This window comes from Gymnoscopelus braueri (genome assembly GCF_963280865.1).
Source record: "Gymnoscopelus braueri genome assembly, chromosome: 6".
Taxonomy (NCBI): domain Eukaryota; kingdom Metazoa; phylum Chordata; class Actinopteri; order Myctophiformes; family Myctophidae; genus Gymnoscopelus; species Gymnoscopelus braueri.
In genome coordinates, this window is record NC_137607.1 from 57789639 (window position 1) to 57802445 (window position 12807).

A 12807-nucleotide genomic window follows, 5' to 3' on the forward strand; every position below is an offset into this window, starting at 1 on the left:
CTAAATCAGCCACCACCCACACCACACTGGTTTATTTCTACATAGGCTTGCACTTTTGAATGTATTTTGATACATTCGCTATGATAATTAAGGTTTCGAGGCCTATCAGGCTCGAAGCATCTCTTGGCTTTATTGCATCTCTTGGCTTTCACTATTATTCTTCCGCTGTTTTTGGCAGTTCTGGCCTAACCGCGTGGTCACTTTTTACGAAACTCGGCAATATGGTAGAGGGCTATGCCAAACGGCGAGGAAACGAAACTCACAACTATCGGCCAAAGGGTGGCGCTATTTTACTCAATTGACTTTGAACAGGTACAACTCATGCCCTGTTTGACCTACAGCCATGAAACTTCGATACACACATGCGTCTCCTCATGCCGAACAACTTTCACAGTCTGACTTTTGACCTCTGACCTTTCGATCTCCCACCATTTTGAATCATATGAAAAGCAGTAAAAATCTAACTCCTCCTGGGATTTTTGAGCAATCTGCACGAAACTGTCTACACATGAACTTTGGACCAATGCCAACAAACGTGAGCAAGCGGATTTTCCATAAGTGAAAACGTTAAGCTTTAATAAGCTAATGAATATTGCAGTTTTATGAAAATTATTCATCTGCCTCTAACACATACATGCAGACTCACATTTGTTTGAAACTTTGCAATAATGTAGAGGGTCATTCCAAGTATCACTGAAACCAATCTTACTCTAATTGGTCAAAGGGGGACGCTATAGCAATTTTTTTTAAATGCAAACTTTAAACAGGCAAAAGTCATGCCTCGTTGAGCCGACAGCCGTGAAACTTGTTTACACATGTGCCTTGACTCATGAGGAACACATCTATCACTTTGACCAGTGAGCTCCGCCCTCAGATTTTACGCTATATTGAATAGTTTGAAAAACATTTAAACCCAAGATTTCTGAGCAAGTGAAAGTGCGTGAAAGTGTGTCGTGTGTGAAGTCCCTTTTCACCAGTTCAGGTCTGTTGGTCCAATAGCTTGATCGCTTAATCATATGCCTTGAAACTACAGGGTCGCCTGTTCAAATCCCACCTCATGCAGACTTAATCTCAATTGCATTGCACACGACATGACTGTATCAATGAATAAACTTGCAATTGTTAAATGAAACACTTATTGAGAGTAGTTATTTTCAATGTATGACGTACTTCATTCCCTCTTTTGTTTTGTTTTGTTGGATTCTCCTTTTTCACTGACTAAGGCTGTGGATTGAATAGCTTGATCAGTTCAGTGTTAGCCTCATATGCCGGAGGTCCACAGTTCAAACCCCACTCATCACAGTTTACATTTAAATTGCATTGTACAAAACATGACCCTGTTAATTCAGACATGTGCAATTTTTAAACAATAACATGAAATGCTTTTGAGAGTAGTTGTTTTTGGGCGGTGAAACCGCCCCTATAAGTGAGATTTGGAAAAATGTACAAATATCTTGGGCAGTGAAACCGGCCCTAAAAGTTTGTAGAATTATCCTGCGCTGTGATTGGCCAATCACAATCTATGGCCAGTGTCACATGACACATGTGCATAGTCCTATATAAGCAACCATAACTTCACAAAAACCATAAATTTGTTTTTGTGAAGTTATGGTTTCGTCCATCATAAAGAGTGTTTCAATAAATGTATTTATCTTTTGTACATGATTGGTTGACTCCATTCAGTATTGTGATTAGCTAGCAAGACACCGCCCACTTCACACAGGGTGTGTTTTTTATGTATGACATACTTTCTTGTGAAAATAGCCGATCTACAATCTCACACCTTTTTAGATAGCAACGCATTGTGAGCTTGTAGATCGACTATTTTCACTAGTTCCCATTCCGAGGACAAAAAAAAAAAATCTTTATTGGTAAATGTTTTGTGAACCAGTGATCTAGAGTAGTTAGCGTCCTGTCTATCCAATAGCTCAGTCAGTACTGCGGCCATAGCTGAGTGGTTAGTGAGCCCGCCTAGGGAGCCAGAGGCCCTGGTTGCCCCAGGTACGATTCCAGGCCAGGCCAGCAAATGTGTCGATGAAATGAAATGTGTCCCTGAGCAAGACTCTTAACCCCTAATTGCTCACAGGCCCTCATTGGAAACAAGGCCGCAAGGACTTTCATGAACGGACCTGTTAAAGGAATTATCCAATATCCTTTACACTGTCTAACCGCAAGTCTGTAGGTCCCTGGTTCAAACCCCAATTTCACTTCTTCTCACTCTGTCACTGCCTCTCTCTCACTCTGTCACTGTCTGTCTGTCTGTCTGTCTGTCTGTCTGTCTGTCTGTCTGTCTGTCTGTCTGCCTCTCTCTCACTCTGTCACTGTCTGTCTGTCTATCTGCCTCTCTCTCACTCTGTCACTGTCTGTCTGTCTGTCTGTCTGTCTGTCTGTCTGTCTGCCTCTCACTGTTTGTCTGTCTGTCTGTCTGCCTCTCTCTCACTCTGTCACTGTCTGTCTGTCTGTCTGTCTGTCTGTCTGTCTGTCTGTCTGCCTCTCACTGTCTGTCTGTCTGTCTGTCTGTCTGTCTGTCTGCCTCTCTCTCACTCTGTCACTGTCTGCCTGCCTGTCTGTCTGTCTGCCTGTCTGTCTGCCTCTCTCTCACTGTCTGTCTGTCTGCCTGTCTGTCTCTCTCTCACTGTCTGTCTGTCTGTCTGTCTGCCTGTCTGCCTGTCTGTCTGTCTGTCTGTCTGTCTGTCTGTCTGTCTGTCTGTCTGTCTGTCTCTCTCATTGTCTGTCTGTCTGTCTGTCTGTCTGTCTCTCTCTCACTGTCTGCCTGTCTGTCTGTCTGCCTGTATGTCTCTCTCTCACTGTCTGCCTGTCTGTCTGTCTGCCTGCCTGTCTGTCTCTCTCTCACTGTCTGCCTGTCTGCCTGCCTCTTCCTGTCTCTGCTTTATCCCTCGAAACCGCTTATTGCTGCTTGCAGCTATATTGTATTTTGTTTTTGTTGATTATTTACATTTCCAACTTGTATACATAGTCATGTTCATAGACAGAGATATGTATGAATAGAAATATCTATATTTCTCAGTGAATGCATATAAATTAATGTTAATGCATGAAACTTTTACCATTACCATAAAGTGACATCTCAACCGTTTGGTAGAGGCCTATATTTGGGTCTGTTAAAGAAATTATAATTGATTGTTGTTACTATTGCCCCAAATAAATAAAAAATGCAAAGAAATATTTTTTCCAATGCTTTTTTCTTGGGGTGACCTTTAAAGGGTTAAACCACTTCAAGCCACTTTAAACCATTATTTTATACTTTTGGCTATAAAAAAAATTGCAGATGTACAAGCTCATTGCGCGGCACCGAGTGCCACGTAATGAGCCAAACATGCCTTAATACATTATATAATTGCCCTCTATAACTAAAATAAACATTTTAAAACACCTTAAATATTGTATTTATTTTACTCAAGAGGGGCAATGCCCGTCGCAAGTTGATGTGTCCATGTGTGGTCTAGCCCTATGGAATTTATGGAATGCATGTGCAAAAAAAAACGTTTAAAATATTGGTTGGATGCTCATATTAACCTTAGGAAGTAGGGGTGTGCCGACTAATTTCACGTTACGATACACGATATTGGGCTCACGATATCGATACGATATATGGCACTTTTTTTATTATGAAAATATATGGGGGGGGGGGGCGAAAGCAAATGCAAACAAATACTTTTGCATTATTATTATAATTGCAAACAAAAAATAAATGGGGAAAAAGGAAGTAGTTTTTTTATTTTCACATGCATTCCATAAATGCCATAGGGCTGGACCACACATGGACAAATGACTTGCGACGGCATTGCCCCTATTGAGTGAAAATTATAATATATTAAGGCATATTTGGCTTATTATTAGCCAGGGATCCTTTTAATTTGGTGATTTGTCTTACAAGACTGTTTGTTTCCACTACTCCCTCAGCCTTTTCTCCTCGGCAGATCATGCCACTTTGTGTGTGGCTGTGCTCTGCGTCATGCTTCTTCATACAACAGTGCAGTGGTGGAACTAAGTACATGTACTCAAGTACTATACAAAGTACTGTACAAAGTGTGAACACTTCTTCCACCGCTGGCGTTATGCTATGCGTTTTAACCCTTTAAGACCGGGAACGCGTCTCTGTCATTTTAAGATTTCCTTGGCTATTTAAAAATAGCTGATATAAACAGTAAACGAGTGCCGCGCTATGAGAGCTTGTAGATCTGCTATTTTTTTTTTATCATGAACATTATTAGATACACGCATTAATATTAGATTTTTTTGTTTTTTAAGCCGACATTTGTAACTCAAATATTTACTTCTGGGGGTCCCTGGAAATACATATTTTACAAATGTTCGCTTACATTTTTTTTTATATATTCCAAGATTTGCACACATTTTTCAAAAAATAGCAGCTTGTAGATCTGCTATTTTTTAATAGCCAAAGAAATCTTAAAATGACACAAATGATGCTTCCCCGGTCTTAATGGGTTCATGTTTTATTATGCTCGTTTTGTCAGACGTTTTAATGCTGACGTCGTCCGAGCCAGAGCACAACGTGAGCACGCAGGCGGACGAGGAGGACACTCTCACCCCGTCCTTCAAGTCCCAGGCCAGCTCTCTGTCGGGCTCCACCAGCGGTCTGGAGCGCTCCGAGTCGGGCCCCAGTCTGAGCGGCAGGCCGTGTAGGAGCTCCAGCAGCGGGCCCCAGGGGGGCCTCCGCTCCCCTGTCTTCTACCCAGGAGGCCCCGAGGGACACACGGACACAGAGCAGGACACAACCCCCGACGCCAAGGATGGAACCCAGAGCTTAGGTACATGCAGTGTTGGAAAGTAACTAAGTACATTTACTTAAGTACAATTTTGAGGTGTTTGCACTTCACTTGAGTATTTCCAATTTCCAATACTTTTTTTTAAGTACATTTTGATGCCAATATTTTTGTACTTTTACTCAAGTAAATTTAGAATTCTGGACTTTTACTTGTAACAGAGTATTTCTATATTGCAGTATTGATACTTTTACTTAAGTAAATAATTTGAGTACTTTTTACACCACTGGGTACAGGTTCAGGTTAAACCCGTTCTGAGGCCGATTAAAAAAATGCCATAAGAAAAGAAAATAACATATGTTGCTATATCAGTGGTACTCAAACTTTGTCATGTCAAGGACCCCAACAATGATATGTATTTGGCCGCGGACCGCCCATCTCAAAACATTTTGTTCTAGGGACCCCCAGAAGCAAAGATTTTAGTTCAAAATTGTTTGCTTTAAAAATATATATTCAAAGATTTGCACACCTTTTCAGGATTTTTCAAAAATAGCAGATCTACAAGCTCAAATCGTGGCACAAAGTGACGCGCTATGAGCTTGTATATCTGCTATTTTGGAATAGCCAAAGTATAAAAGATGGTTATAGTGGTTAAAATAAAAAAAATGACACAATGCTTTCCCTGTTTTAATGGGTTAAAGAAGAATTCTGCTAATGTTCAACATTATAAACGATGTCATTATTATGAACCCCAACGTGACTTGTTAGCTTGTTGATCTGCTATTTTCAAATATCTAATGTATATGGTTAAAGTGGTTCAACTGATTTTTATGCTATATTTACTCATTTTGCTGGGGACCCTGTGTGTGTGTGTGTGTGTGTGTGTGTGTAGCAGTGGTGTGAAGTAACTAAGTGCATTTACTCAAGTACTGTACTTAAGCACAATTTTTAGTTTTTTTTACTTTACTGGCGTATTTCAAAATTTCAATACTTTTACTTCTACTCCACTACATCTCAGAGGCAAATATTGTACTTTTACTCCACTACAATTAACTTTAACTTTAGTTACTCATTACTTTGCAGATATAAAGTATTATATTATAAAACATTAACCACTTTAGCCCTATTTTATACATAGGCTATTTGAAAATAGCAGATCTACAAGCTCACAACGTGTCACATCGCGACACGTTGTGAGCTTGTAGATCTGCTATTTTCAAACATTTTAGTACTTTTACTTTTGGTACTAATCAAAGTGATGCCACTACTTTTGTGCTTTTACTCAAGAAACATTTTGAACACAGGCCTTTTACTTGTAATTGAGTATTTTTATATTGTGGTATTGCTACTTTCACTTAAGTGAAATATCTGAGTACTTCTTCCACCACTGGTGTGTAGGTGTGGGAGAGAAGGAGGGGGTCCAGTTTTCGGAGCCTCCTCCCAGGAGAGATGCCAGCGTGCCGTTGAGCAGACAGGGGTCCCAGCAGAGCGGCAGCGACGTGCCCCAACCTCGCTGTCCCGTCTACGTCTACAACTGTTCCCTGGAGCACCTGAAAGAGCAGCTCATCCACCCGCACTCCAACCGACAACCCCGAGACATCTTCTTCAGGTACACACAGGGGCGTGTCACGATTATGACATTTTGCTTGACTTGGCGATTAGCAATTTAATTGCGTTTTCTGTCGTTGAACATTGGCAGAAAAGGCTACAATTTTCAATGTAGGCATTTAGCAGACACTCTTAACCCATTAAAGGATCTACACCATGAATTTAAAAAGAATATTTGATATTTAATATCATATGGTGTATGTCCCTCAAACCTTTTTCAAAAGGTTTGAGCCTAAATCATCACTCAGATATACTCATCCCAAGTCAATTGTCTCTGGCTTATACAGCACTTTCAGCTGCAATACCAAAACGTCCTCTTGGGCAGGGGGGGGCTACTGAGCAATTCTGTCTGTTTTATTATTAAAAATTATTAAAAAATTATTAAAAAAAATAAAAAAAAAGAAAAATACAAAATCGAAAAAAACACTTTGAACATTTTTGAACAATTCCACCAAGTGTTTGAGGTGCCTGTTTCACCCACTTCCGGGGGGCGGAGCCAAAATCCGAGCCAGAAGTATTTGTTCGTAGACCCCAACTTAGGGGGGGTAGATTCGGAGCGATTCGGGCACTTTTCATTTAACATTGGGTTTGCCATCAAAAATGTTTGTGACATCATGAACATTTCCATTCTGAGATCGCCTGTTCAGACACGCCCATTCTGGAAATCCATGAAATGAGAAGGAATGACCTGAATTTTAAAAAAAACATTTTTTGGGGTACAAGAGACACTGGGGACCCCAAAAAATACAAAAAACCAAGAAAAAAGTGATTTTCATGGTGTAGACCCTTTAAGGCCGGGAACGCGTCTGTGTGTCATTTTTAGATGTCTTTGGCTATTCAAAAATAGCAGATCTACAAGCTCATAGCGCGGCACTCTGTGCCGCGCTATGAGCTTGTATATCTGCTATTTTGGAATAGCCCAAAGATATCAAAAAATGACACGGATGCGTCCCCGGTCTTAAAGGGTCCAGAGCGATTTACAGTAAGCAAGGTAAACACGAGGTAATACATCAAATGCATAGAGACAGTAATCTAGGATCATAGGTAAACCAATAACCTAAACATTATAATATCATTATCAATAAATACTATGTACATTGAAACTATACAAGTAAGACGCGCGAACGCTGGAAGCGAACACAGCTCGAAAATATTGTGTATTTACGGACTTGTAATCCGTGTTATTTCACCGTGATGGGGAGAGAACATTGACTGTGTGTGTGTGTGTGTGTGTGTGTGTGTGTGTGTGTGTGTGTGTGTGTGTGTGTGTGTGTGTGTGTGTGTGTGTGTGTGTGTGTGTGTGTGTGTGTGTGTGTGTGTGTGTGTGTGTGTGTGTGTGTGTGTGTGTGTGTGTGTGTGTGTGTGTTGCAGGCTGTTGTGCATTTTAATCAGAGAATTGTCTAAATTCCTGCACTCTGGCGGCTGCACACAGGCAGTGCATGCACACAGAGAGACAGAGACACACACACCCCGACCACGGTTTCATAGTAAGCTCCACTTGCGCGGAGGCGCGCCTCCTTCCGCTGCGTTCGCAATAAATATATAGGATATAGGATGCCAGTTCAACAAATTAACCTACAATTTGTCTAAATAACGTGCTATCTAAATTACATTTTAACCTTTGCATAAAGGCCAGACCGCACAAATGCAACTAGTCAGGGACCCCACATCAGAAAATATGTTGTGCCAGGGATCATTTTACCCGCTTTGGGGAGTTATTTCAAGTTGTTTCAAGTTTCAATTTCAAGTTATTGTGGGATCGCTAAGGCGATCACACTAATGTTATCTTCACTACTTATTATTGTCTTTATTCTGTCCTTTTCTGTCCCTAACTGGTCCTTCATAATTTTAGCTAGAAACTGCGTTCCAACTCTATGGTTGGCCTACTTGTCGGCTACCATTTGAATTTTTTTAAATAATTAGTACTACTTAACTTTGAATTGCTTAAACATCTCATTAATTTGAATTGGGCAATGCCATTTAGCTACAGTGGAGCCTAGCAACTACTTATTCTAATAAGCAGTTGCTGTTAGATCTAATAGCAACCCTAACCCGAACCCTGGAAACAACATTTTAGACCATAGCAACCACCCATTATACCCAAGCAACCGCCTATTTGACCCTAGCAACCCCGATTTTAACCTAGCAACCACATATTAAACCATATAAACGGCATAGCAACCAAATATTAGACCCATAGCAACCACATATTAGACCCTAGCAACTGCTGATTAGACCCTAGCAACCACTGTTTTACCCTAGCACACACCTATTAGAACTTAGCAACCACCTATTGTACCCTAGACACCAACAAATAGCCGATGAGCTTGTAGTCCTCACAAGTGTAGTAATGTACGTGTGTGTGTGTGTGTGTGTGTGTGTGTGTGTGTGTGTGTACAGGTCGTTGTCCCAGGATCGCAGTAGCAGCGCTCCATGGACAGAGCTTCTGACCCACAAGCATAAGGAGATGGCAAACTACTGCAGTCTGCTGCAAGAACACTACCACCAGAGCTATGTGAAAGGTAACATTATTACCCTAAACACTGCTGCAAGAACACTACCATCAGAGCTATGTGAAAGGTAACATTATTACCCTAAACACCACTGCAAAAATACTGCAGGACATGAAGTTAGGCTAAATGCGTCAACTATAAATAGCTAATGTCAACAATACCAAAAGTTCATAAGCACATAAATACATATTTTAAAAACGGCATATATAAAGCAGAAGACCAAACGACATTTGGGAATAGACTGCTTAACACATTGACCGCCAGAGGTTAATCTCATAATGTACTCACCAGTGCCAACGTTTTATTGTTGTTTTTTGTTTTTTTCACGTCGCCATAGATCTTGTTAAAATCCTTAAGATTGAGCCGTACACGGTCTGTTTACATCGGCGACATCTCCCTGCATGTACCAGTCCAAACCACGTGTCAAACGGAGCCGCCATGTTTGAGTTCTGACCGTTTATGTTAACATGGGAAATGCGAGGATGAAAAACTACATTTCATGGTTTCAGGTTTACAGGGCTTTTAGTGTACGACTTAGAATGGAGGCAGACGGGAAACAAAAAACGGGATCGCACTTCCGGTTGACTTCGGGTGGTGTTACACTGAAAATGGTCCCCCTAGAAAATTGAAAAAAAAAAAAAAAATCGAAAAAAAGGAAAAAGCACCACAGCCCGTAGGCTACGGGATCGGCGCTTAACCGTTGGATTTAACGGCCCGTAGAACTACGGGCCCGGCAGTCAATGTGTTAAAGGGCCAAGTACGTACAGGGCCAGAGACAAACGGCACAATTTAAATAATTGGGAGTACAATTAATAGAGAACCCCTGAGGGGAGAAAACAGATTGGAGTGCACAAAGGCGGTAGATATTGGACATAATGTGGATTACTTTGTGAAACATGCCAGTGTTTTAAGATTGTGTTTTTAATAATGCTTCTTTGTCAGCTTTTTGGAGGTGTAGATCCAGACCCTATATAGCATTTGTAGATTGTAGAATAGTTGTCTGGCTACGCAAGACTATGTTAACTCTTTGACTGCGGACGACGCGATAACGCGTCAAGTGCTACTTTGTCCAGTTGGCCGTCGACGCGCTCGACGCGCTGGACGCGCGTTCATTGTTTAATCTCTGATTGCGCTATGCTGCTTAATATTCAATGTTATTCTCGAGTTCCACTTACTTCACGGACATCTGCATCCGGTTTCATGACCTGGATTCCGTTTCCGGTTTTTGATTCTTTTCCCCAGTCATTTTCGTCCAAAATAGGTAAATAAACGGTCTTTCACACGGTATGACGGACAAACGGACAGTTTCTCTTCTATAATCTATGGTCTGGGTGACGATCAGTCATCGCCCTCGTGTATCACGACGGCATTTTGGCGATCAAAACAATCTGGGACGACGTCACTTCCGTTTTCATGTTTTTCTCTGTCTAATCTATCAAGAAGGCTGAGAGAGACCCAACGGCCTGATCAAGCAGTCATGTGCTGCACTCTAGTGGCGGACTTGTGCTGGGTCTTTACATTATGTCCCCTTAAATTATTTTCATGAGAAAAATTCAAAATATAAAAATAAAAAAACACGAAAATTGCTGGCACTGGGGGAGTACTTTATGAAAATACTCTGGCAGTCAAAGAGTTAAAGGTAACATTATTACCCTAAATAAAACTACTGCAATTACACTACCTCCAGAGCTATGTGAAAGGTGACTAGCAGGGGCGTCATTTTTTAACCTCAAATGCCGTTACAAGCATGCAAACGTGTCGATTGTAAAGGCTGCGCTGGTCGATCGCGTGCAATTCACAAGAACAAGAAGGATTTTAATGAACTTAAACACAAAACCTGCGTTGACTAATCATAATACATGATACTGATCAGCGTGAGTGTTATTTTGAAAGCCTGCTACAGGAAGTCTGAAAGTCTGCCGTGACGCAGTTGGGGGAGATGTTTGAATGACAAATGAATGGATAATATGTTTGTGACTCGCTCAGCTTCAGTTTTTAACAACGTAAAAACAAAATGTTCAGGTCGGGATACTGATTTAATCCAATCAGGCGATAACTCATACAGGATAAACTAGTGAAATTTGAAGTAAAATGTTGCTGATATTTGGTCTTTTTGTAGGTGTATAAATAAATATGATATATTGTATTCATGTGTAGGTGTGTACAGGAGTCTGCAGCAGTCATACAGCATAGCGTCCCAGGACGTGCTGACAGCCATGGATTACTGTGAGGAGTCTCTACAGGAGATAGACATCACCTCCTTCCTGCAGACCCTCTGTGGTCACATCAGGTACTAAATTGTTAATTTTGACAGCACATTTTGGTTTAGTTTTAGTCTTTTGAATACAATTTCATTTAGTTTTACTCATATTTTAGTCATCTGAAAAGTTTTTGTCTAGTTTTAGTCGACTAAATATATAAACCTTTGTAGACCTTTGTATATATAAACCAGTTGGTTTTGTCGACAACAATGTATATTGGCAGGCCTTGATGGCGTCATAATGGCTGATTTTACACTTGGTTGCATGCTGAAAATAGACGATCTACAAGCTCACAGCGACACGTTGTGAGCTCGTAGATCTGCTATTTTCAGAGCGCAACACAGAGCGCAACCAAACATAAAATTACTTGTCTTTTAGTTCTACTCAGGGGTGCAATGCTCACTGGACGGCCTTGCACGCCGTGCCGGAACCTATTGACCAGGAGCACGCGCAGGCACACGCATAGATTTAAAACTACTTTAAATTCACACCTCAACAAAGTTTTCAAAGGTTCCCGACTCACACCTAGCGAATTAACATAGGAATAAGCCTAGACGCATATCAATTGTCCATTGTGTGACTTGCAGTGTAGGTGTTAAGCAACGTGCGTGTCACGTCATTGAAATAGAGTGCAAGAACATACCAAATGAGCATTGCATGTCTGGTTCTACTGAATCTCTTTTCCACTAGTCTCTCCCTAACATTAACATTAAAACAGGGTACAGCCAGTGCCAGTGTTTTTAACGATCGTTAAAATCGTCACAAAATATTTTCCGTGATCACCGTCCTCATGGTGATCCCCTCATTACACACACAGTGTAGTCTCGTAGAATTAAAAATTATAAAAAATCCGATCGCGGTAATCCGTTCCATAAATGCAGCCAGTTGAAAATGGCAGGTTTCGCCAAAAATACATAGTAAAACACAGGAGCCGAGATACAGAATATTTCCCAAATACTTAAACCAGGAAGTGAATGGAGCAGTAAATATTTGGAACACATTATCTGTTCATGTTTAGAGCAATAAATAAACTATTGCCAGGTAACATACAAAACATTTTTAGTGACAGAGGTTACAATTTAAGACGGAAGTTTAATCTCAAAATGCATTGTGTTAATTCAACATTGAAAAGTATGTGCATTTCAGTTCATGGAGTGAAATTATGGAATGGACTGAGTTTGGAGGTACAACAAAGTCAAAATATGAATCACTTCAAAAAAATGTCATATTTAAGAGGTATTTGCTTGAGGAGGGGCCATGTTGACCCATTGCGTCCTGGCTTCCCTGTAGATGGAGTATCTACTAGTAGGGTTGGTTTTATTTTATTTTTTCTCTGTTATTACTGCGATTATTTTTATGTTTTCTTTTTAACATGCAGTGGAGATGTTTAGGTTGTGAATACATTTAGACAAATTGTGAAAATAACTAGTGAAAAAGGGGTAGGAGTTTATACGTTTTACACTTCATCCTACTCCTTTTCGGACATTTTTTTTTTCTTTTTCTGTTTTTGTATTCTATTTGTCTTTTTTTTTAATAATGTTCGAAATAAAACTCATTCATTCATTCATTCATATATATATTTAAAACATCTATTCTAATGTCGATCTAATGTAGTCAAATCACTGTTGTAAACCAACAGCCCCTCGAAGCTTATTGCTGAATTACAAGAGTATTTTT

General features: G+C 40.4%; 1 protein-coding gene across 13 annotated transcripts in view; it reads left to right on the forward strand.

Moving 5' to 3' along the window:
• szt2 (SZT2 subunit of KICSTOR complex) overlaps positions 1-12807 on the forward strand; it is a 232658-nt gene that overhangs the window by 60816 nt on the left and 159035 nt on the right. For all 13 annotated transcript variants that reach the window (XM_080430954.1, XM_080430966.1, XM_080430959.1 and 10 more), the window contains exons 25-28: positions 4500-4793; positions 6147-6357; positions 8757-8878; positions 11027-11159. In XM_080430954.1, the coding sequence (XP_080287080.1) occupies positions 4500-4793; positions 6147-6357; positions 8757-8878; positions 11027-11159 (760 nt within the window). The remainder of the gene's footprint in view (positions 1-4499; positions 4794-6146; positions 6358-8756; positions 8879-11026; positions 11160-12807) is intronic.